General features: G+C 40.4%; 2 protein-coding genes and 1 long non-coding RNA gene across 4 annotated transcripts in view; 2 read left to right on the plus strand and 1 right to left on the minus strand.

Moving 5' to 3' along the window:
• LOC145459648 (uncharacterized) overlaps positions 1–26,480 on the minus strand; it is a 333,482-nt gene that overhangs the window by 145,801 nt on the left and 161,201 nt on the right. The gene's annotated exons all lie outside the window — the stretch shown is intronic.
• On the plus strand, positions 1,566–9,053 carry LOC145459657 (ATP-sensitive inward rectifier potassium channel 12-like). Of its 2 annotated transcripts, XM_080338226.1 has the most exons (8): positions 1,566–1,722; positions 5,496–5,659; positions 6,115–6,238; positions 6,304–6,432; positions 6,498–6,693; positions 7,162–7,323; positions 8,074–8,196; positions 8,916–9,053. In XM_080338226.1, exons 3-7 carry the CDS (start codon positions 6,207–6,209, stop codon positions 8,194–8,196), a joined length of 642 nt encoding a protein of 213 aa, XP_080194352.1. In that variant the 5' UTR covers positions 1,566–1,722; positions 5,496–5,659; positions 6,115–6,206; the 3' UTR covers positions 8,916–9,053. The 2 variants fall into 2 exon arrangements, with proteins under 2 accessions (XP_080194352.1, XP_080194351.1); XM_080338225.1 differs by lacking the exon at positions 1,566–1,722 and having other exon boundaries at positions 5,268–5,659.
• LOC145459729 (uncharacterized) lies at positions 9,244–10,119 on the plus strand. The gene is made up of 2 exons (XM_080338282.1): positions 9,244–9,265; positions 9,396–10,119. Exon 2 carries the CDS (start codon positions 9,396–9,398, stop codon positions 9,735–9,737), a length of 342 nt encoding a protein of 113 aa, XP_080194408.1. The 5' UTR covers positions 9,244–9,265; the 3' UTR covers positions 9,738–10,119.

The following is a 26,480-nucleotide window of genomic DNA, read 5'->3' on the forward strand; positions in this document are numbered from 1 at the left end:
AGTTGGACATCGTGTCTGACCTAAAAATGTCCTAATTTACTTTTATCTTAGAGTATATAATTAGATGAGTATATTAGAATCAGAGTGGTCCTTGGAAAACGATCCTGGATGATTTTATATTTGAAATTGGAAAAATATGTAGACGCGCTACTCATCAGCGCAATTCATAGATGACTTTTTTTTTATCGATGTGGATGTGATTTCTGTTGACTTAAAACGACAGTGCTAGTTTATTCAGCTATATCTTAGTCGAGAAACTACTTATAATAGTCCTACTATTCTAGATTTATCACATTTTGTATTTTCATGTTCATGGTGACTCATTTTTTATTTCCGTTTATATGAAAATCGTGCTACGATGATAGCAGTGCTATCTTTAAAAAATGTGAAACAATTTGAACGATTAGCAATCAATGATGCTATCAAACCCTATTGTCAATCTGGGGTATAGTAGATTGGAAAATGTATCGTAAATTTCGTTTCATCACTATTGCAGCACTGATTTTTAATAAATAACGGGTATATGGAAACTCGAATACCGGTACTCTTGAAATGTCATATAGCCTATAACAAAAATATCATCTTGTGAGAAACATTAGGGCAGACTTCATTCTGGTGTTCATATACTACACCAGCCATTAACTCAACTGAGGGTTCGATGCCAACTATAAATCCTGCAAGCCACTCATGGCCACCCTTTCTAGAAAACAATATCCAGATATTTTAGGACTAACATTATGAAATGCTACTCCATATCTGTAGTATATGTCCTGAGGAATGCTGCCAATACTGGCCATAAACACAGCAAACCAACCTGTCTCGATAGTCGTTACAAAACATAAACACACGACTGCCTAGAAATGGTATTTAATGGAAAATGCTGGCAAACTATGAAACGCGGTATAGATAGATACTCTCAAGTAACTCCTGCCAACAATATAGATGCAGAACAGAGATAGGAGCCTAACATATTAGGAGATGTGGTGTATTACGTCGGTGCAATCACGTCTAATGATCACGGCTAATACAGAATTGGTAATCACGTACCAGTATCCGAGACCAACCCTTGATTTCAATTATGACATTGATGAGAGGTTCTCAACCTGGGGCCATGAGCTATTTTCAGATGGTCATGAAAAATTCGACAAATATTTTTCGAAATATATCATCTCTTAATCTACTCTATAACCGCACAGATTATTATATTCATCGAAAACGATGTCGTAGAAGAACAGAAATGTCATAGAAGAACAGAAATAGTCTGAACGCAGAACATGTTACTATTATCCCATTCTAGATTGCCAACCACGGGTAAATAAAGAACAAAAACACGCTCTCAATGCAGCTATAAATCATTACAGGTCATGTGTTCTTATAGAGAGTATAAAAAACATATTTAATCCTAGGTTGGATGGCAAACCAGGCTTCAATCATCAATCAACCTCAAACTTTAGATTATATTTCTTGCGCGCCGATACTTTGTTGAAGATATTCTTTATATAACGCTTCTTTTTTACTTTTAACCTTCGATTCCAAGTAATCACGCCTTTCCAACAATGACTTTTTCAGCCGCCTTTCAAGCGTAGGCTTTGTTTTTGAGGACAAATGAGCCAGAAGCAGTAGAATCAATGTGAGAACCGCCACGCCGCCGAGGAAATGCCAATGATACATCTTCGGAACAGCGGTCCATATCGAGGAAATGGGTGAAATGTAATGACGAAGGTTGGTGGTGACTACTTTGCCGAGAGTTGAATGGAGAATATCATCTGACAAGCCAACGGCAAGGAAGTTAGCCAAAAATACCATCGGTACAAACAATCCAAACATGAAGAACAGACAACGGCGGCTTTTTGCTCTCAAATTATAGGATCTTGCTTCATCGTCAACGCGTAGTTTCTCATTGATAGCGGATAGTAGTAGTGTCGAGCTCGCTAATGCAGCGGAGCCGCGAGCTTTGCCTTCGAGTTTTCCAGGCATTTCTCAACTGTTAGCTTTGAGACCGTTGAGAGCAAAATAAATTACCCGAAAGCTACAAATGAAAACGACTGAAGTGGTCCTGGCGGAATTCTAGTGGAACACCACGAATGTAAATAAACTGTGTTTATGTATTCATCCGCATCATCGATAGTAACTTTCGATTTTTCCTTCCGAAAGCATTATTATAAAGAGCATATAGCGCATTTATCATTCAAGAGCATCATATCATATCCAAGAAACCTCAAAACTCACATAAATTACATTCTAATATGTAAATAGTTCGGCGAATAATATGCAGGCGTAAATGACTTCAGAATGGACACGCTCGACTTAGGCGACACGCGTTGGTATTGTGACGCAACAAACACAGTGGTATCGGGTTAGTAAATATTGAATCCACAGCCAGAGATGGGCGGATTCACAAATTTCAGGATCCGAATCTATCCTCTTAGTGTTTTTATTCCAAGTATCCAAAAAGTATCAGCAAAAACATAATAAAAATAGATGAATAGAAAGTATAGGAAATTATGAAAAGTTGTGCTATTGGGCAAGATGGCGTTCATCTTGGGTTGTGTTTAGCACAGGGTGTGGTAGGTGATCTTTCGTTGGTTCTGGATGTGGTCGTCAATCAAATGCTTTCTTTTTCTTTCCTGGTGGTTTTGGAAGATTTGCTTATAAAATTTCCATATCTTTGTTAATTTCACGTTATTTACCAAAATTTATTGTGGGGCTTGTGGGGGAGGGGGGTATTTTCTTTATTCGTTGTTCAACGGAAGGATAAACGTGCATGTAATATGAGTTATGACAGAAAACGAAGATAGGAAAATTGCGAGTTTTGGAAAAGGTTGCATGTTAATCATAGGCGCTGCCAGTAGTTCAACCCCCCCCCCCCCTAGCAGATCACTGATTGAATACCTGCCCTGGCTCTTCTAATTCGTAAATACTAGTCAGCGCCCAAGATTACTGACCACACCCTTTGTCGCATGCTACCTCTTTCTGCTGTTTGTGCTTTATGCTATTACTTTATGCATGTAGCGTGCATGCCTCATCGTTACATATAGCATAGGCCGAGGTAGGTGCCTGATCTCTTCATTTTATCACAACCTTGTGGTGTGGTGTATTGATTGATAACAGTGTTAATAATAAACTGAACTGAATGTTGTTCCATCAATATCATACCCGAAAACCCACTTCAATAACAACAGGTGTATACGGCATGTGTTTCAAATTGATACGTGATACGTTTCCAAATCCCCAATTTGTAAAACAAGTCAATCAATGCTTGCGATTACTAGCCTATATGACTCATCATATTCATCACCCATAAATTATATTATTTCTTCATGTAAACACATACGAATGCACGTCTACATATCTGGTGATAGAGAATCAACAGATGCATGTTTATGTAGAGGTATTTTCACCGGGACAGCATGCTGTAAAGACGTGCATGCAGCCATGTGCAATGACAAAAGAACTGATGCCTTTTGATATTACCAATGGTTTTCCCAATTGCATTACAGACTACATCGCAATTACAGCATTGGGGAAATAATTGTACAACGGGACTGTTAAAAACCATTTTTCAAATTTTCCGGCTACTTCTTAAAATTGTCAGATTGCCAAAAAAAACTCAAATTTGACACAATTCTAACCGGCAGAAAGCAATGCTATGAGAGAAACTTTTGGATTAATTACGAATAAAGATTTTGGAATTTTACCGGATACCTCATGATATTGTTAGATTGTGTGAAAATATGATTCATAGCAAATTTGGCTCGATTCCAATTGGAAGAAGCGAAGTTATTAGAGTAGGATATTTTGGATATGAAAAAATAGTCGGCTGACTACTAGTATCTAATTATATTATATGAAAGAATTTCTGATTAAAAATACTCCATTAATTTTCAAAGTCAAAATTTTCTCCTCGCATATCATTGATTCTACTTTTTAAAATTTAGCCAGATACAGAGTTCTTTTAATGCAGCATAACAATTTTATCAAGTAACCATCCAGTAAAATAAAACAGAAGTTATTTTTGAACAGCCCCACAGCACTACTGCACAAACATCACACAACATTAGCTATTCATTATTACTCACGTGCACAATGCACATACCTAACAAAACGTCAAATGGACGGAGGTTGTTGTGCGTTTTCACAGACGGCAGATCAAATCAATGATGAGTTACACTTCAAAAAGTGGAAGGGAGATCCTTAGATATATTAAATCGGCATGGCCTTAGAATAATTACACATCTATACTGAATACCCGTTGCACTGGTTCAGTAGATGCAGGAATTGACAATCATTTTTGAACCTCAGTGAAGAGCATTGGATACTCATTCTTTCTTGTCGCCCTAAAATGCAAAGCATCATCGCCTTCAGACCTACACATGAGCTTATCAGTCTCTTCCAAGTACTTGACCATCTGAGTCGTTGCATTAGCTGTAATTTAACTTTGCTTCGATTATTTGATTGTATAATTGAAAAGTCTTGAGTACTTTGATGGCGGAGGGTTTATTACCTCTTCGTCACTGGATGATTTTGTGCAATGCATTGCTACTATCTACCATTGCCTGCTGTTTTTACGGCGGCATATCTGATATCAGACGAGTGCAACGAAATCAGTGGTGACAAATAACGATATCGGCAGAATTCGTCAGATGCGTTGATTTAGCCATTACGATTCGCAAATTTGTTCGTCTTCAAGTCATATAAAATAAGCCGAGTCAATGACTTGTCATGCGTAATGACTCGAGTACAAGTCGAGTCAATCCAAATATGGACTCGAATCGAGTCATTTTCCAATTTTAAGAAAATGACTCGAGTCAAGTCGAGTCATAAAAAAATCGTTACTCGAGTCATTACAACCCTGCTTACTACTACACTTCCCTGTATTTTTCGATAGGATCTTGTTCTAAGTGTTGCATACGTACAGTGAAATACGTCAGATTGTCGGAAGTAGTGTATATTTTGTTACGGCGGAAAACGGGTCAATGTGTATCGTACGGAGTCTTTAATATTTCATTGCCACACAGTTTTTGCGCATTTCCTCATTCAACAAGTGCGCGCCAAATAGATATCATTGCGCCTGGCATATTTAATCATGCGGCACTCAAGTAGCTTACGACGGAGCATGAAAGTTTTATGGGCCGCGGTTATCGCGCACGACAAACCTTGAATTCATATCTTTAATCCGTGCGCGTGTGGCGTGGCCTTCTGACATTGCCGAGAAAAACAACGGGCTGATAAATGGAACTGTACTTATGAAAGACATATTTGCGTCTTTTCAATTAGGTGGTAATTTATTTGATCGCCCCTAACAAGGTGAGGAATTTACGGCATCACCGCGAATTGTTAGTAATGAAGCACGCCATTTGGCATAACTGTATTTGTAAACTGCACATCAGGTACTTAAGTTAACGGTATCGTTATACCTTACGAAATGTGCTTGGAAATGGACATAAATATCATAAATTTGTCATTGTTGCTTAAAACAGTTCTTGTCTTTTCAGCTGGATTTTCTTCGGATCGATTTACTGGGCGATATCTCTAACGCACGGCGATTTTGCGGCAGACCCGATAAACAGGCCCGAGAAAGTATGCGTCAACAACGTCGATCACAACGCGCCGTTTACGTCGGCGTTTCTCTTCTCGCTAGAAACACAAACTACGATAGGTAAGTGGCCAGTGCAATGGTTGATAAGTTAACAGATAATGCTGGATGGTTACTTGATATCTAGTGTAGAGTCGGCAATCCAAGGTACGCCCCGGTTGTAAATGCAAGCCCTCGGACTACAGCAACTACACCAGCACATGCAGTGTCATCCAATAACAACTATGACGGCATAACGCTTGCATTTCCGCAGTCTTCCAAGATAACAGAGAGCATATTACGGGCGTGCCACTTCCTACATACCGCCGCGCCGCGATTAATCGGCCACAATTACCGTATTTTGTTTATTTCGACGCAAAGCCGACATGTTATCACACTCGCACAAGTACCAGTACGCTCGGAAGACTCGTTGGGAGCGAGTACTTGAAGCCAACCCGTATTTTGTGACACAGTGAATTATACAAGCGAACAAGATAGTGCGAACGGTAGCCTAGTTTACAACGTGTTTTATATTGCAGGTTACGGGTTCCGAGTCGTAAACGAAGTATGCATAAGCGCCATCGTAACTGTCGTCGTGCAGTCGATATTCGGGTGTTTCATCGACGCTTTTATGATCGGTCTCGTCATGGCTATGATCTCAGGGTGTGTTTGCGTTTGGAACGCAGAATCGATTGTTGCCGTATAGCTAAAACCATGTTTATTTCCAGACCGAATAAACGGGCCGAGACCTTGCTCTTCAGCGAGAACGCTGTCATCAGCAGACGCGATGGGGACCTGTGTTTAATGATTCGGGTCGGTAACTTGCGAAAAAGCCATTTAGTGGAAGCCACCATAAGGTATAAATCGAGTTTACTTGACGTCTAGCTGTGCCGAAAACTTACGTATTATCTCTCATCTCCAGAATGCAATACCTTAACTCTCGCATCACCATCGAGGGGGAGTACATCCCGCTGGAACAAATTGATTTGTTTCTCGACTTGAAAAACGGCTCGGACCGCATCTTTTTAGTGACGCCTCAAACTATCTGTCATCCCATCACTGCCGACAGCCCGCTTTATAACTTGAGCCGGGAGTCGTTGAAGACTTCAAAATTTGAGGTGGGTGGCAATATCAAAGTTTAGCTGCCAAACAGACAGTCGTCGAACATGTCTGCAAGCCAACATACGAACAGACTCTTCTGATGGGTTACTAGCCGCCGAGATTACCCGACCACAATCTGACGTACCATTTCACCTCCCAATACAACAAGTTTGATTTTCATAACCTGTCCTTCTTTCGTTATCCTGTGTTACTTTGAAGTCAATGTACAATTGTACATTCCTTTTATTCACATGGCCTAGGGAGGTCATGGTCGATGTTTGATTGAAAGACTGCTCCAAGTTGTTTCGACTTCTTCATATCTCTTCATTTTATCGTAATCTTGTGATGTTTTGAATTGATGAAATCGTTATTAAACTGAACTGAGCTGAATAATTCCAAGAACTTTTCGCTTTCACAGTATTCACCTTGTACGCAAGAACAGTCTAATAGTAATCGTATATATCAACGTATTCTTTTTCTCGCAGATCATAGTGATATTGGAGGGCATGGTAGAAGCCACCGGAATGACAACGCAAGCTAGAGCCTCCTACATTCCCGATGAAATTCTGTGGGGACACCGATTCCAGAACGTCGTCACCTTCTCGGGTGACAACGGCTACCGCGTCGACTTCAAAAAGTTTAACAAGGTAAGCTTGTGTTCTGACGGACCTAGGGTGATCGTGCCTTGTAATCTTAATCGATTACCGCGTTTACAGCATTTTCAAGTATTCGCCATCTAATATATTACATACATAATATATTTCCAAACTTTTTACATCTACGGGACAATGACATAAACTAAAGACTTTTGAACAAGGAATAGTGCCCTCTATCAAGATCAAGTTATTGCCAGTAGAAACGTCAGGTTCATAAAGTGCACAAATCGTGATCGTTAAATGCATCACACGTATTAGCTATATATGTCATTGCGTCGTTGATAACGAATGATGGGAACGCAGTCAGTAGACATTTGATGCGATGTAGTCTTGTATTCGGACATGTGTATATCTGTTCAACGCTCAAATTCAAGGAATCAATAATAAACGAATAATCCACCATGTTTAACTCTTCGTGCCCTAGAACAAATCGGTCAGTAACATTCCGATTTGAATGATGCTTTCGAGAGATCCTGTCTGGTGCGCTTTCTATGCGTATCCAGTCGCGTATGCGGAAGACGTTTTGAATTGGCGGTTTACGTCACAAATGTAGTCATATTCTCGACCACAGAGAGAGCTTGGTGATAGCTAATAACATAACGCTGGGAGAGATCTAGCCTATTCTAAGCGACATATTGGCATAAATCATTGCGGGATGCGTGCGTCACTAAGCCACTGCCTGCGCCTCGTTTCATCCGTTTCGCGATAGATTGAATCATCGGTTTCGTCACCGCGTTTCAGGCCGACAGAGTCCGCAATCACCCGTCGTGCTCGGCCAACGATACGGACAATGTCAGCTTGCATTTGCCGGACAGATCCATGACCGACTCCGTGAAAAGACGAAGCCCAGCGGTCGAACGTTAGGTGAGCGCTGTTTGCTGGATAATTAACCGGTGTCTTTATTCGGGAAATTCCTGACCTGACACAGTTCACAGTTTTGAGTCCACGCCTGTTTGATTAACCGTGCTAAGGCTAAGGATAAATTAAATATGTCCTAAGGCAATATGGTTCAGAGTTGAGGATGTCGGACAGAAGGAGAGAGAGAGGAATGGAATATCGTACGCATTATATGACTGTCATTGCGATAGTCGCTTGGTCACCATAATTGACATTAAAAATATTTTTTGTCAACATTATGTGTCATCATAAAGAAGAACACGTACTAAGAATCATATATGGTCAAAGTTCTCTTTGTTGGTACTCAAGTAGAAGTAGATGTGACGTCATAAATTTCTCATCACGTATTAGAAGTTAGGATTTTCGAGTGCAAAGTTTGTATTTTGGCCTAGCTAGTTTTTGCCTAAAAATGAATGAATGTAAGTGGAAGTAGTGCGAATAGGTTCGTAAATCATGCAGAAAAACTTGGAAATGAGAACCAGAGGTGGTAAATGTGGACATCGTTTGTACTTGAGCAGAAGTAGAAGTAACGGGCAGTAGGCAAAAGCTATTTGAAACCTCCGAAAAAGTAGAGTTACTCTATAGCTGATCACCACTGAAAATAACTGACAATCGTGTAACACTGTGCGTAAGGACACAGTCGTTACCGATGCTGGTCCACTAGTTTTAAAATGTTTTCAATGCAGAAATATGATCCCGACGACCTCTCGGGCTAAAGTAGGAAGACGAGCACTGCATGCGAGCTTTGGATCAGTCTTCCATGACGAACACGGTTGCTGACGTAAGCACGGATTCTGCCGGAAGATGGCCGGTCGGGCAGATGCGGCGGGGTAAGAATATTTGCGTTCGATCGAGTCATCAGGGCTTGGGCACGAGGATTCTAGTATAAATTGTTATATACGTATGCCGTTCACACTAAGAGTGATGTTTTATGAACAAAAATAGTTTCAAGACCTTCTTGGAAGTACAGAACTTCAATATGCTATTCAAAATAGTTTGAGTAATTCATTTCCACTGCTAAAGTATCGAAACCTTGGTTAGTGGTGTCTTTGTCCACCTGTGATTATACGGCGCTCAAATAATTATTATTATATTATCATTTTTAATTTCTCCGACTTTTACCCTCAAGTCATAATCGTATTAATAACTGTCGTGTACTTTTCCAGATGAAACCGGCCGACTACATTACGATGGAAGACGAGAGATCGCATTCTCCAAAACGCGCGCACGGCGCCAACAGCGCGGACATCGCCTGCGATACCCTCTCGAAAGCGAAGAACATCGCGTCCGACGAAATCGAGAAAAAGAGCGGTCCCACGGGCGGCGAGGAGTCCATGAAGTTACTGAGCGCGCACTCAAACGGCGCTGGGCGCTGTCATGGTGTGCGCGTCGCAGTCACCAGCCAGCGCGCAGAGGTTGTCCGAATCGGTCGTGTAAACTGCGATCCGTCGGTGTCGCGCGTACCGGGAAACCGGGAGTCGAGAAATCTTCGGAATTCGTGCCCTTGAGATTAACGCCGTGCAACCCGCGGTTTGATAACGCGAAAGTTCGAATGCGAAATTATGGGAGGCGCAAAAATTAATGTCAAGCTAGCCCGGAAGTTCGCGGAAAACTTGCGGAACCTACATGGGATGTCAGTATGACATGAATGGGACATATATGGGACTATTGACATACACGGGACATACGAGGGATACACAGGACATTTCTACAGCATCATTGTGACTGACATAAAGAGACGGACACGACAGCAGATGACGATACGAAAACAGAATTCACAAGCGCACACATATAGTAACTCCGTGTCGGCTTTGTTGGTCTTCGACAACGCAACTGCTTTTTATACATATCGCGAATAATATTTATTGAATTCAAAGATTTTTACATATATTTTTACGACCTCGTCGGACTTTGTGACAAGCTACAGCATTCTGCACTAAAGTTGTCTATAAGGTGAAAGCTAGTGACCCCGCGACGTGGCGATATCTCGGCGTATAACTAACCTACGGATAGATGAGCAGCTCATGCTTCGTGGTTGACTGATGCGACAACCGGCAAATTTGTTGTCGCTTCTTAGCATGAGACGGCTGGTTGTCGGCCAGATGGACTGTTAAAAATGCAGGTATGTTTGGTGTGGAGAGGATATAGGGCAATCAGAACGGGTTATTTATTGATACAGTACATCTAGCCCAGGGGTCACCAACACGCGGGCCGCATGCGGCCCACGAGGTCATATTTTGCGGCCCGCGACTTGATTTGAGATTTCGGAAGAAAGCTAAGAAAACATTTTGCAAATGCTGAAATTGACCTGCAATGGCCGAAATACTGCCAAGACCGAGACGTTTAGAAGACGGCTTAGGGCAGTGGTTCTGAAACTGTGGGGCGCGTCCCCTTGTGGGGGCGTGAAAGCATCTGAAGGGGGCGCGGAGCTGCAGTCAACTGAAAAATTTTTCGCGCTACGCGCGATTTACCGCGAGTTCATTCTTATAGTTATTGCTCTGTGTACGGTCCCGAATTCATATTATAGAATTCTCTCATCAACATTCATAACCATTCATGCCATTAAACTATCCGTTCGGATTGCTAGCTTTATGGATGCATTTTGTGATGTGACAATAAGGGGGGACGACAATTTTCAGTATCATAAAGCGGGCCATGTCTATAAAGGTTTGAAAACCACTGGCTTAGGGCTCGTTGATGTTTTTTGTCAGTGGTCTGTAGAGTGGGACACGGTCACGCGGCATTTTTGAAGATTTTGAAATTTTGGACAACCCTAGTGTGCATGCCTCCTCTTTACATCGCCTAGGCCAAGGTGGGTGTCAGATTCCATAGACTGCTCCTTGTCGCTTCGACACCTTCCTGTCTTTTCATTGTATCGCATTTTTTGTGGTGTATTGAACTGATAAAATTGCTAATAAACCAATGATGATGATGATTCACAAGATCAAGCTTTACGTGGAGATGGTCTTCCATCTAGTAACGTATCTCGCTAGCCCCCAAAAGCGTTTCAAGGTATCGTGCACAGCTCAAGGTTCAAAATAAAATGAAATTGATGACGGTGATATTCTGTTCTATTTTTATTCCTTTAATAAAATGTTACTTCTTTTGTGATCACTCTGCCCATCGCCTATGTTAGGTAGCACTGTGTTGTACTGACATATAGTTTTAACACGTGGTTGCCTACTTTATATCGATATTGAATTCATGCGGCCCGCGGCCGCTACGAACTTTGAAAAGTGGCCCGCGACCCGTTTTGAGTTGGCGACCCCTGATCTAGCCACTGCGCAGCTATCAAAGCATTAATATCAGTAGGATATTTGATGAGCAGAACCGGTGCAGATGAAGTATCATCATCATCATCATTGGTTTATTAGCAATTTTATCAGTTCAATACACCACAAAAATGCGATACAATGAAAAGACAGGAAGATGTCGAAGCGACAAGGAGTAGTCTATGGAATCTGACACCCACCTTGGCCTAGGCGATGTAAAGAGGAGGCATGCACACTGAATGAAAGTAAAGAAGATAGTATAGAAAAAGAATGCGACAAGAAATAGGGCGGCATGTCATGGGAAGCGAGATCGATAGGTCAGTCGTGGTCCGGTAATCTTGAGGATGGACTGTATTTATTTAGTAGTAATTGCTTGTATTTCGTAATGCTTGTAATTGCTTGTAATGATATTCACTCTAGTTATTAATGTATCAATTGGGTATTTCAATATTGACTGCAGCTGAGCCTTCCTTGGAATGTCATGGTTTTCATAATCATAGATAGGTTTTGGTATATATTGAAGTAGAGAAGACGTTGTTATGACGTCAACAAGTTTCTGTGCACTGATGCAGCTACCACACCAGGATTTGGATACATTATGCAGGCAGGGATGCACCACTCTTCAATTTGTGACTTCTTGCACTAATCAGTTATTTTGGATTTGACGTGGAGAACTTGACCAATTTCAGATTGATATAATAAGCATTTTGTTCCTTACCTATTGAATCTTGAACGCTTAGTATGCCCGCTAACACCTGTGCAATACCAGGATGTCACTGGTATAGGAGATGAAAAACGCTCCCTTTTCACAATATATAGGCCAGACTTGGCAAGGTCTGATGAAGAGCGGAGTCACAGAAGAGCTTTAACCCAATTCATATTGCATTGGCGGGATTCGACCAAAGGTGATAATATCCAACATCTACTGCATAAAGAAACGTAAGTTCAACTTATTTCACAGTGGTGTAGTATCAGCGGTGTCTTATAATTAGGGCGATTTTTCACCTGAAAATGGAAGGTTTTGACCAAATTTTGAAGTAACGGTCCGGCGGCTATTTTAGGAGCTGAACCGGAAAGTTGACGTATGTTATTCATTATTTCGCTTCCACTGCTGCCAAGTTGTTTTTGTTTTCTGTTAGCAGTATGTCAATACTACAATATCTCATTGAGTCCAAATATTTCTCCGGATATTCATTATTCCGCTTGAATTATTGTGAAAATAATGCGAGATTAATACTGTTTCATATTTCAGTGCGGCCATCTGTGATCATCATTTTGAAAAGGACGCCATAATCATATCTGCTGGTGGAAAACGAGGTCTTTGTTGTGGAGCCTTGCCAACCTTGAATTTGCCACAAAAATCCCATAGTGCAAAGCCTGTAGTCAGGAAACCTCCCACAGACCGCAGGCATCCACCACCGCAAAGACAAGTTTACTCTTCACTCAAAGCACTTCGAGAAGCTATTAATAGCCTTCCAAAAAATGTTCAAGGTAACAGCTATTTCGTAAATAGGTTATCAATAGGGCCATTTAAAGTCATATTTTTTTCTATGCATCAGTCAGTCGTGAAACCAATTTTAACGCAAAAATCGTATCCATATGGGGTATATTAAGAAAGTTATAAAGTCATATAAAGTCATATTTTCCTGGTTAGGTCATATATTTGAGTTATAAAGTTATATTGTTTTATACTTTAAATAAAATGTGTCAATTGAAGCACTTACGCACTAAAAAAGTAAGTCAATTCCTCATTGAACAAAGGCAAACTGTAAGGTTAGCCTACATAACATTACAGTCGCAGACCTATGAGGTCACACATTGCATTGTGTTGCTACACAATCTGTTTTACCTCTGTGCACTGAAGTGGGACGTAATTTGAAGTTCAGATACTTCCACAAGTGAAAGAAATAGTCAACGCATGGGAAGCTGAAGGAGTTATTGTAAAGAGTGTCAAATATTAAGTGAACGATCCAAAGTTGGCGAGTCAGTTAACAGAAATATGCCTCCACTACAACAATATTTCAAACTTGATACTGAAAATGGAGTTGTACGTACACTATCAAAGAGGCTCATGCTGATCTAAATGGCCTTGATTTCGGAAAAGATTCGCTTGAGCTCAAAAATGACATTAAGGAGTGATTGGACAAAAACGATGTGAAACAAATTATGGAGCTACAAAGACAAGACATTTCACCAGCGCTGTATGCAAAACTGCAGAAGTGTCAACAAACATCTGCGTCTGTGAAGCGCTCATTTTCCTTACTAAAGTCATTTTTACGTCCAAATAGTAACTTTAAAGACTCCAACATTCCTCACATCAGAAAACGGTATCGATCGCATTTATTGGTTGGATAAGCATCATTCGGTGACTACATGTAGTGTATTTCGCTCGTGATGTTGTGTGATTGCGCGTCAGTACTACGGCAGAGAGTCACCAAATATTCACAACCGGAAAGCTGGATATTTCGAGCAAACTTTTGTAACAAAGCAAGTAAATATTTTGAGATTGTCAAGGGGCATGCTCGTTTTGTGTTGAATTTTTATTTTGCCAGCATCATGCATAGAGTGGCCCGCAGTTGAAATGTGATAAATTCGAACCAAAGAAGCAATAATGAAGTGAAATTTGGAATATATGAAAAAGGTTCACAGTGCAGAATCTACCAAGGTTCTGTTGTGAACGTGAACCTCTAAATTTTTGAGGTTCACACACAGAACGCGAACGTGAACCACACGTTCACACCATCCCTCATGATGCGTATACCACAGCTGTTGATGAAGATTATTTGTCAGTGCAGCACATTCGCCGCCTACAACATAGATCATTTGAAATTGTACTAATTCTATTGTTAAATGACACTACTTAGTGGTAAATGTCAATACAAATACATTAACGTCATATATATTTAATTATATAATTACCAAGGCATGACATCACTTGTATATATTTTATAATACTGTATAGTTGTATAATACACAATGCGCGCTTCCGTTTCCGCAAATGTAATGTTTTTATATTATCTAATTTTGTTAAGAAGAATCTATAGAGGCACCACGCGCGAGTTTTCCAAATACGTCAACGATAATAATCTGATGAAACGTAGTGGCTTGTCATGGTGGTTTTTGAATTGGAGTTATTGTGATCATAAACCTCGCAATTATATAATTATTGTGAGCTGGTCGCCCCGATAGTGATTTTCCTTATACGATAGGTATCCCCGTCATTTATATTATCCTCGTAGATGGTTTCTTATGATACATGATCAAAGTGCTATAGCAATGGCTCAGTTATTTCCTCCATTGAAAAGACAATGCAGTATAATAATGAGTATCGGCTATGCGTTGTTAGTACGCCAAACAACGTAAGGTCGTCAGAATATCCATATAGAGAAATGGCCACAAAGAATATGCAATGCGGGGAACAATGTTAAATAGAGTGATATCCTTTTTGATCCCTAGAAAGTGCAAAAACTTGCACACCAGCAACATCGAACAGAGTTGAGTCAAACTAATACCGTTTTGTTATATAAAAATGGGCCGAAGGAGAAAATGTATCATATGGTTATCATACGCAGTGTACACTTTAATTTTTTAACGCTCTATAAACAGGATTTCGTTTATGAGCATGACATTTATTGCCGTGATTAAACGTACCTGATCTCTCCAAAGCTTAGGATAATTTGCCGGCAAATCCACGAACAAGGACTTGGAATTTATCAAAGATTCAACTGGCCACGAACTTGCACATATTGTGCAGCGGAATTTTCATGACGATGACATATCCCTGGACTGGACACACGGTAGTCAAATTTGTAAAAGAACCACTGTGACCTATAGTTATGTATATTGTCTTTCAAGACGATTTCAAAAATGTTAAACAAATCCAAGTCCACTTTGGAGTATCGGCGAAGTGCCAGATAATTTAGTATTAAGAGAAGTGTTTTGACAGACTTGTCTAAATAGTACACATGAAGAAAGAATAATATTTGCATTTGTAGACTATTATAAATTAGGAAGAATCATACAAAAACGCGTGCAAGACAAGCATTTAGTTTCATGAGTGAGAAAATGTCACATTTAACTTTTCAATGTAGATTTTTCAGGGTACAGTTTAGTATTAATAGTGTAATGGACGAACATGACAGAATAATAGTGCACTTTATGGTTATGAAAAGCACAGCCTCACAACACTCGATTCACAAAAAGTGGCCATTCAAAGTTTTCGTTTTGCTGTTGTTATTTTTGCGGTGCTATCAATCGTCATAATGACACACGATTTCTTGCTTGGTAGCCGACCCCCTACTGAAAATGAATAAAAAACGCCTAATTTACCCGATTGAGTCTAACTGTTTCCGCAATTACGGGAGAAAGTCTTTTCGCGTTTGCGCTCGCATAAAGATCGTCGATGGTGAAATGTAGGCACAAAATGATTGTCGCATATTTTCGGAGACTTTCGATATCGATGAGGCCAGATGCCGAATAGTCGTGTCCTTACAAACTGAGCCTATATAGCGGGCGGTATACAGTAGACCCGCAATATACTCAAGTAATAATATTATTGACCTAGTTTATTTATAAACTTTGAAAATTTTACTCGCTTGGCGCAGGTAGTGGACCGCGCACTCGTTCGTCAATTGCATGTGCCCCTTTAGCCGGAAAGGTTGGCCACGCCTGGTCTATATAGATTACTATAATCTATCCATAGGTTAGTTATCTATAGTAATCTAGAGCAGTGGCTCCCAACGTGGGCGATTTGGCGGTCTAGGGGGGCGAAAATAACGAAGGGGGCGATAGGGGGGCGAAAACGGACGAAGGGGGCGATAGGGGGCGAAAACAACGAAGGGGGCGATGGTATGTTAAAACGGCTATATTGGAGTCGGGACCGCAACTACCGCACCCCAAACCCCCCAATTGGGGGTGGGGGCCCGAAATCGAAGGAAGCCCAAAATTAATTCGTGAATTAACATGAATTATAGCGTAATTTTTTAGAAATTAATGCGACTTTTTTAAACAATTTTCGCGTTGTACGCGATTTAATATTTCCATGGGGTCCCCGTCACCCAACAAAAATACGCATGATTTATGGAAATAGGAGACTTCGGCGTCGGCCATTACTGCGCCACGACGCACCAAGACATATGAAGTTAGATACCATGTAAAATGCGACTCCGAGAAGTGTGCCAGAACGATCAGCGGCGAGAAGACCTTGGCCGAAAAGGAATGCCCTTGTGCTGACCGAAAACTTCGATATATATACATATATGTTTATTTGTCCATAGGCGCCTCAATGGCTGGTGTCGAATGTTCCTGTCCTGGCGACCTTAACCCTACAGAACAAATGCCATCCCGCAAGGAAAAAATTATTTGCCAGTAAAGAAATACGAATATGAAATCATGTGCGTCTTTTAGTTTGGTACGTTTTGACGATTTCCATATCTTCTGACATAGCAGATATAGGAGGTCACGAAATAGCATCATGTACAGAAGTCAATATAACAACGATTCTGCCCGAAGATGTTTAATTATTATTTAGGGGTCCTACCTTTTCCAACATACCACATCGACCATATTTACCGATTCAAACATGAATTATATAAATTTGTCGCGCTTGGCGCGTTTAGACGAAATACGGTGACTCACCAAACAGTACAGGGAATAGGGTATAGCTGATATGTAGCGACAAAAAGCCCACGGGCTGAGGGGGGTCTGTGGTTTGGTTTATCACCCCATGGGGCCAAAGACCAACGTTTTTTTGGGGGGAAGGGGCTGACGAAGTGCTGTTTTGCGGTTTCCAATATTTGGGGGGCGGTTGGGAACCACTGATCTAGCCATTTTGATTCGCAAATTTCTTCATCTTCAAGTCATATAAAATAAGCCGAGTCAATGACTTGGGTCGAGTCATGCGTAATGACTCGATTACAAGTCGAGTCAATCCAAATATTGACTCGAGTCGAGTCATTTTCCCATTTCAAGAAAATGACTCGAGTCAAGTCGAGTCATAAAAAAATCGTGACTCGAGTCTGACTCGAGTCGAGTCATGACTCGAGTCATTACAACCCTGGCTAATCCCGCTAATCCATATGACGTTTCTTCACATCCACAATAAATCTCAACGTAAACAGTTGAAGAGATAAATATCAAAACATTTCGTCGCGAAAACCACTATCTAGATTTTGCTATCTAAAAGTACGCGCATGAAGCGTAAAATACATTTTAGATGAAATATAGTAACCACTGCATTCGTGGAAACACAAAACACATTGTTGAAACTCAGCATATTTCACGCGAAGCGCGACGAATATTTTGGATAATTGATGAATCTTGTTTGGAATGAATGAAAGAATTTTGCAACCAGATCTCAAGGATATATAGAACTGTATAATTGTTTATCCCTGTGACCACTACTACACCATGTGTAGCGTTACGCTATTTTTAATTCTGTGCTCCCACAAAGTTCCAGTCCCCCCTATATCGCCCCTGAGTGTTCCCGCCCCCACAGTGAAGCGCTGGCGACATGGTTAAGACCCACTGTGATAGATGATTCCATAATAAGCTATCGAAGTGCTCGCGAGTAGCTAAAAGGTTTTTTTTTTCGAAATGCGCTTAGCAAGTAATAGTCTTCACTAAGGTGCGCTGATCAATTCAAAAACTACGTTGGCCTCCTTCGAATTTCAGGGATAAGGTCAACAGGTTCATTCTCATCGCACTGGTATCTTGGTATACTGTAATTAGAGAAATTAATTTTTAATTTTTTCAACATTTTGTTATGTTTGTGAAACATGTTATATGTCAATACAGCAGTGTTGGGATCAAGTCACTACCTTCGAGTCACGAGCAGAGGTGGTCAAAGTAGTCAAGAAAGCTACTCAAGTAGAAGTAGAAGTAGCGACGGAAAAATCTACTCAAGTACAAGTAGAAGTACTTTTTCCATGAGCACCCTAAAACTACTTGAAGTAGAAGTAGAATTGACTGACTTTAAAAGTACTCAAGTAAGTAAGTAGTTGTGAAAACGATCCTAATTCGTCCACATGGATTGTAAAAAGGTTCAAATTGAGCTATGCGAAAGGTGACGAGCTTGATTCATATTGATGCATACCAGCAGGTATCCAATTTTCGATAGCATAAGCATTCGTCCACATCATGCGAAGAAAATATAGGATTGATATGGAAATTCGATACTTATCCTCTGTTTTCTCGAACAGCACGTTTTAGAAAATAGCATGGTATGGCGCCATCCCCCATATTATAAGGTCCGTAGTTTAGTCGAAGAGCAATACGGAGAAGTTGTATAGGATACGGTGTAAACACTTCGCACGATTAGTAAACGTTAATAGAAAATATGGTGGACCGTAAAAATGCGATATTGTGTAACTTTATTTCCGGAAATTAAAGGCATTACTACACTTGCTTTTATACTTCAACATGTAAGTTATCCAGATAAAAGAACGGATTTTAATTATAATTTAAAGTATATGATACTCGGAATTGAAAATGAAACATAAATTCTACTTCTAATAGCGAGACACGTTTTTCATGCCTTTAGTCCAGAAAGTTTCAAAGGTGGTATGTCAAAACAGCTCTAAAAGTCCACTTTGCCAGGATAGGACACGCCATGCGCATGCTAGATTACGATATGACAAGTAAATGCTAAATTGCGAAACATCAGTTTCAAACGTTTTGATGGTCCACATATACTGTGATGAATTATTTCGTATGAGCGAAGGGGGACAATGTGGTGTGAACGCAGGGATATCTAGATATCTAATTCTAGATATCCCTGTGTGAACGGAACCACGCCAACCCGCTACCTATATTATATTCATCGGTACTTCCGTGAAATCATACTGATAACTCCGGAACCATTGCGCGCGAAGCGCGACGAAAATTCTGGGCTTTACTCAATTTTTATGAAAATTAAATGTTGATACTCCGTGAAAACAGCCCCGAAATTCCTCAGGCTATCTCCCTGATTGAAAGATTGAACTACTTCTACTTGACAAACTGAAAATAGCGAAAAGTAAGTAAGTAGATCACAAAATATTACGAAGTAGAAGTAGGAGTAGCGAAAATCAAATCTACTTGAGTAAGTACCAGAAGTAGAGGATAACTACTTGAGTACTTCGTAAAAGTAGAAGTACTTCGTTACTGACCACCTCTGGTCACGAGTCAATTCGAGTCATTACACATTTTGACTCGAGTCAAGTCAAGTCAATCGATTTTCGAAGATGACTCGAGTCAAGTCAAGTCAGTCGATTTTCGGAGGTGACTCGAGTCAAGTCGAGTCAAGTCAAGTCAAGTCACTAGTCAAGTCACAATTCAAGTCAAATTGCCTTTTCGAGGTATGAGGCGTGATTACGTCATTGTATTTTGCTGGCTCTCTAAATTACAGATTGAGTGGTCATTGATTTTGAACCGATAAACGAATATAGAGTTAAATATACACGCGAGTAGGGTTCTGGTAAATATCAGGCTGATTTAAATCAGTGTGATTTAAATCAGATTTTTTCCTTTGATTTTTGATTTTAATTTTACCGTTTTGATATAAATGATTTTTTGGTTTTTATTTTATATTTTAAAAAGGATGCGTGAATATATTTTTTGGACAACCATTGTATACTGACACAACCCGGACATCGTTTTTCGTCACCGGTACCGGCACGGTTTAGCGAATCGAGGGCACGGCGGGAACAGAGTGCTCGCAATAGGCGGTGACGGTGATCAGCCAGTTCTTGAGCTTTGCTGTGGATTCGGTGCGTCGGTGGATTCGGTGTGCTGCTGTTTACAAGACCATGGTGGGAGGGCGAAAACGAAACTCAATCTTGAGTATATATCGGGAGATTCCCGAATCTTTAATGCCAAAGCGATGTAAAAGAGCCGTTTGCATTTATTGCGGTGCTGATATGATGGGTCAAGTAATCAGAATGAAAGCTCATCCGCAGGTAAGATACCATGTTACTGTATTATGAGTGAATCCAATTCATGCAATCGCTTGAATACTGCATGTGCATGGTAATACGTTGACAGGGTATGGGCAGATTACAGCACTGCTACCAAATTCTCTTTGCATATCTAAAAACCCTTGCTTATGCTTGATGTGGTAATATCTAATATGCAACCCATCAACCGAAAGATACTTAGCACATAGTCCTAGACTACATCTTTCGAGCCTACTTCCTTATCTACAACTACAAGATTATCAATAGCTAGCGTCAATAATTAGGGTTATGATGTTACGTATCATCATGCAATTATGGCTGCCATTGTAGATAGCATAGGTTTGGGGCTAGGGTAAGGTTTGGTTTTCTTCGGGTATGGGTGATAAATGATCGCACTATACCGTAGCTATGAATCAATATTAAAATCGGCAACCGTGGTTTGTCATGGTCATGCTGTGTATAAGAAATTACACGCTCCCTTGACGGCTTGACCCTTCTTAGTCATTCAAATTATATTGTAAATAATTTGCATTCCTTGATGATAAACTGATATTAAACCTACACCACAATACATGATCAATTTGAACATCTTGATTCTGAATGGAAACAACAAGGATTGTAGTTCTTTTTACTCCCCAACGTTAAACTCAGAGTTAACAGGTGATATGTTTGAATCGTAAATCTTGCATTTTTACAGCCATCTCAGAATTGGACAATACTTCCGCTGGGCTAATCCTATCAGGCTGGATGTGGCTCAAGCTTGAGATAAAAAAAAAGACTACCGCTATGGATGCTGATGAGAAGAGTCTGGTTATATCAAAAATGCAACGAAGAACAGAAAACTATGTCGAAGACCATCATCTAGTGGCCTGGGTTCTAGATCCCCGAGTTAGAGGCTTTGGCTTGAACATGACTGGCAAAAGGCTTGTTCAGGATCTGGCCAAAAAAATATTTTCAAAAAGAGAACCAAGCTTCAATGATGAATCTGCTTCTAACCTCATCAAACACTGGTTCGACTATGATTGTAAAGAGGGTGAGTCTACCAGTGCACACTGCACACCTATCACTGCACGTTTCTGATATTACCCTGATTATTTTTTAGGAGTTTTTGATGCAGAATCCACTATCTGGGTACCGTTTTTAATGGCACGGCCGGCATTATTCTAGAAGGATTTAGCTGTTGTTTCTCCGGACCTTTCAAAACTCGCTAGGACTGTTCTTTCGTGCGTTCCACATGCTGCGTCTTGTGAGAGGCTTTGGTCATCTGCGGCAGCAACTGCAACCAAGAGTCGCAATCGCCTAACACAAACAAATCTTGAAGTTATGCTTCGAGTGAAAGATCACTTCATGGATACTGACTCTGGAACTGGCAAAGTGGAAAAGGCGATGAGAAAAATCAACGCCTTGCTGGCAGAGACCACTCCAGACATCAACAGCTATGCTCATGATGACGATGCTACTGAAGATGCAACCGTTACGGATGCTGCTGATTTGACGCAACATGTCGGCTTGGTACTAGAACAGACATCGAACAATCCTAGCCACCAACATTTCTCTGCTGGGTTGACGCAGATGAAGATTCGGAGCTTCGAATTATTCAGTTGATGAGATTTGCCGCAGCACCTTCATTTAGATGATTTTCAATCGTCTCAAACTCATTGTTGTATAATTTTCAGTTGTTCTAAGTAAAAATAATAATAAAAAGCAAAAAAATCATGGTTTTTATTATGGATCGATTTAATCGCTTCGAATCAGAGGCAAATTGATATTTACTGGAACCCTACACGCGAGTAAGGCGCTGTATCGCTCACATATAAGTAGAACTAATAAACTACGTAAGTAATTGCACAGCCTCAGTTTATATAGTTACCAGCCAAAATAGAGAAGAGAGAAACGAATTGATAAGATGCAATACATTACCCTTTTACAATTCGAGCCTGCGCCAATGGTTGAGGACTATCTGAACTATTTGCGAATTCAATTTCAATAAAACAAGAGGTTTGGTTTAGTTAAGAACACAGAACAGAAATAGACATTTTGCTATTAAATTACTTTACTATGCTATAGTTTACGACAGTGGTTCTCAACCTTTTTGACCTCGCGGCACACTTTGAAAATGAAAAATAGTTCGCGGCACACTAGTTCAGTGGTTCTGAACTGTTTTGGCTTGCGGCAGAGGCAAACCACCAGAATGCGTATAGCAGCAACCATAGTCTTACAGAGGTCACAGGGGTCACTGACGAAGTACTGCTGCCTTTTCGGAACACTCAAGTAGGCTTTTTATACATGAGTTTTCTTTTATCTCTGCGAACATCTCACAAATACGTCTACGAATGGTATCATTTGACATGGGAATCGTTTTCAATTCTTCCCAAACATTTTTTTACAATTTTATGCAGGCCGGAAGAAGAGCTTTGTCCGCTTCCGTGTGAGGTTTTGAATTATCAGCTATTACCTCTGATACCACATAACTTGCCTGCCGAGATCCCATTTAAACTTCAGGTTTAGCCTAATTTTATAAGATCGGCTCGACAATAAAGTCCGTCCAATACCACATTGTCGATGTAATTTACCGTCGCATCGAAGAGTGCAATCACGATCGCCACCAACAAATACAGAAGCGTAGAGGTGTATGCATTATACATGGATGCCAAACGCATTTCCACGCTCATCGTGGCATAGCACATGTGAGGATGGTATATTTCAATAGTGTTAGTGGCAGCCACCCGCAGTTCAATTGAAGTTCAAACAAACCGAAATAATAAACCTCACCGGCGGGGAAATGTGTAACCGATATAATTTGATCAACTTTACTTCTCAATTCTCGAATTAGTCGCCTGCAACATAACGTTGCGCCCTGAGCCCACGCCCTACATTGTACTTGTAGTGCTGGCACGCTATGGGTCAATGGGTCACCTCGACATCCTTATATGTGTTCACTGCATCGGATTGTGCATCGCGTGTCTTGATCGGATAAATTCGGTAGAAAAACCAACAATGACACACTGAAAATTTGGATGTCTGTTATACTTCGACATAGTTTACCACATTTGCTCGCGGCACACCTGAACAGTCCAATTGGCACACTAGTGTGCCGCGGCACACCGGTTGAGAACCACTGGTTTACGACAACGTATGCTGTCAGCTTCGATCACTTCGTTTGCGATCAATATATTTGTGAGAGAACAATGAAGGTTCAGTAAAATGCATGAATGATTGGTCGCTCGCACGGGTTACACCAGCGTTGCGCGAAAAATCCGTGCATATGTAAGATACAGTGATTTTTATCGACACCGATTACTTGATGACTTGAAATTGACTCGTGAATTTTGCTCCGAGTCACGAGTCAATCCACATTTCTGATACGCCGAGTCAAGTCAAGTCAAGTCATTTTAGAAAAGTGACTCGAGTCAAGTCAAGTCATACGAAAAAGTGACTCGAGTCTGACTCGAGTCAAGTCATGACTCGAGTCATCCCAACACTGCAATACAGCCGTGACATCGTAGGCCAACCACATTAAAATTACAATTTCGACGGCTAAACTTATTTGAGGCGCCTATTTGTTCGTGAAATCTCCAAATTATGAATTTTGTATATTGAATTTCAATTGAATAACATGAGTTTCCTGTCTACCCAAGTAATTCATATGAAAAGATTCATTATCGATAGGAAACAATCTTCATTAGATTTTGCCTTCCCACACAAAACTTAGCCATCGCAGTGATGTCTCACACGTTATTTTTGTGATAGACACCAAGTGGACCAGTACTACTACTATACTGCTCCAACCACCAGCACCACCAGCACCACCACTACAACCGAAACTACGCATATATCCACACCATTGGGCATGATGGCAACGGCGGACCAACTTGAATCTACAGCTACCATGAAAAGTGCGGGAATTGGTATGGAGTTGTTCATCTACTGATCAAATTGTACCCATGAATTGAATTCAGGTAGAAGAGCTATTGGAAGTACAGAAAATGACTATACAAATGAAATATTTATATTGAAATAAGCCCGTTTTAATAAACTCGTTTCAATTATATGCTAGTTGCTGACGATGATCGCTGACGGGTGTTAGTTGAAACATTCGAGTTCCTTTGAATAAGAATATACTATTTTTCGTATAGTTTACCAAAAATAGATCAAGTGAATTCCATAGAATACGTAAACTCTTTGAGAAACCAGCCTCATCGGTGATTCGCGACATTGTGTGTCAGAAATCCATCAGCCAACACTCATGGCAATTTAGGAAGAATCGTGAAGTACTAAAATATGTTGTTTTGAAAACTACATTTGGTTGTTGTGTTTGTTTCTGGTTTTCGTGGTGTTTGTCTACTATACAACTGATCATTTACACCAGACCGATATTCGTTATTTTTGCTTCCGTAACTGCCGACTTGTAGGACGGGTCACTTCTAGACTTTTTGTACGTTGGGGCTGTTCATAATTTTTTTTCTCTAAGCCGCCGCGGATACAATTACTTTTTTAAATTCATTAGAAAATCAAATTTTTCTTTCAACCCCCTGGAATTGTTGAGTTGTCTTCAAAGACGATGCAAAACAAATTTGACTCAAATCCAACAAGTTTAAGCGGAAGTATTTGACTATTTCATTGATAATTCTCGGATTATCTAGCAATAAGGATAATGACTTGAATAGTAACTTGAGTCGTGACTTAACTCGACTTGACTCGAATCATCTCTAAAAACCGAGTGAATCAACTTGACTCGAGTCAAAATGTGCAACGACTCGAAATGACTTGTGACTCGAATGTATAGTGACTTGATCCCAACACTGGCATTAGGACCGTTGCGTGATATTGTTTGAAAAGTTAGAGATTTATCTATGGGCGTTCTCGCCATCCGATACGGGATAGGAAGGTGGTATCTTGAAGAAAATCCTGAGACGAAGGATAAGTAGTCCTAAATTCCGACAGATAAGGATTCAGTATTAGAAATATCGATCAGGTGTAAAATGACAAAAGAATTCGAAACAGCATAACTATAAAAGCATGAACAACACCAGGAACAACAAGGTTTTGTGTGAATGCGAACTTGAACCTATGACGCCACGTGACGTCATATTGCTAATTCCAACCCTACATCTCCAAAAAGTTATATATTAATGTACATGATCACTAGCTGCGACTCGGGCCACAATATGCCACAGTGCTGAAGTACATGCTGACTTTTTAAACGTCACCTATTGTATCAACTGCTATAATATTTTAATATTAATTCCACAAAATTGCTTTGCCAACAATCTCGTCAAGGACTCGGCTTGACCGGACAGATGTGTTCTTAAGAGTTAAACACAGTTTTCTATACTGGCGCCGGGGATATCATCTCGAAAACAAGTTATACAGTACAGTAACCAACTTCTCAATCGAACGGATTTGTTTTTATGGTACAATAAGGATATCAAATCAAGATAGATCCCGCACGCCTGATAGATTTTTTATAATCGACATCGATGCATTCTTCCTATAAATTTCGTTGATGTAAATAACTGATTGGTTGACTAAGCGCGATTCACTTACTTCTAACATGGATTGATTTTCGTTCTTGCTATTGTGTGATTGTGGGCAATGCTCAAGGAAGAAAGTCACTTAAGATTCACAGACGGAAAGCTGAATGTTCTAATCTAAGCAAACTTTCGAGCACATAATGTTTGTAATTAGCAAGGTACGTGCTCGTTTAGTGCTGAATTTCTTTTCGTGCTGCCAGCGCGGAGAGCAGCGGAGAGTGATCCGAGGTTGAAATTCATTGCATTTCAACAATGAATTGCAACGAAATGCGTTATAATGACGTTGAAAATTGTAACGCATAGGTAAGGTTCACAGTGCAGAACGTAAAAGGCTCGTTTGTGAACGAGAACTTCCAAATTACAGCGGCCTCTCCTGAGATCTTTCAATTTTGAATTTGACATATTGAACTTCAATTAAATAGCATCCGATCTACGGCTGCCATATGAAAAGGTTCATAATCGATAATCTTCATGGATTTTGCCTTCCGACACGAAACTTTACAATCGCAATT

This window comes from Botryllus schlosseri, unplaced genomic scaffold, assembly GCF_051294905.1.
Source record: "Botryllus schlosseri isolate E-star unplaced genomic scaffold, Bs_hap1 Bs17a, whole genome shotgun sequence".
Classification (NCBI taxonomy): domain Eukaryota; kingdom Metazoa; phylum Chordata; class Ascidiacea; order Stolidobranchia; family Styelidae; genus Botryllus; species Botryllus schlosseri.

What these genes read in the sequence shown, in the direction of transcription:
- LOC145459657 (XM_080338226.1), top strand. Translation starts at nt 6,207, where the DNA reads ATGATCGGTCTCGTCATGGCTATGATCTCAGG. An exon ending in TTAGTGGAAGCCACCATAAG is followed by an intron (nt 6,433 to 6,497) that starts GTATAAATCGAG and finishes TCTCATCTCCAG; the next exon opens with AATGCAATACCTTAACTCTC. An exon ending in TGAAGACTTCAAAATTTGAG is followed by an intron (nt 6,694 to 7,161) that starts GTGGGTGGCAAT and finishes TTTTTCTCGCAG; the next exon opens with ATCATAGTGATATTGGAGGG.
- LOC145459729 (XM_080338282.1), top strand. Translation starts at nt 9,396, where the DNA reads ATGAAACCGGCCGACTACATTACGATGGAAGACGAGAGATCGCATTCT.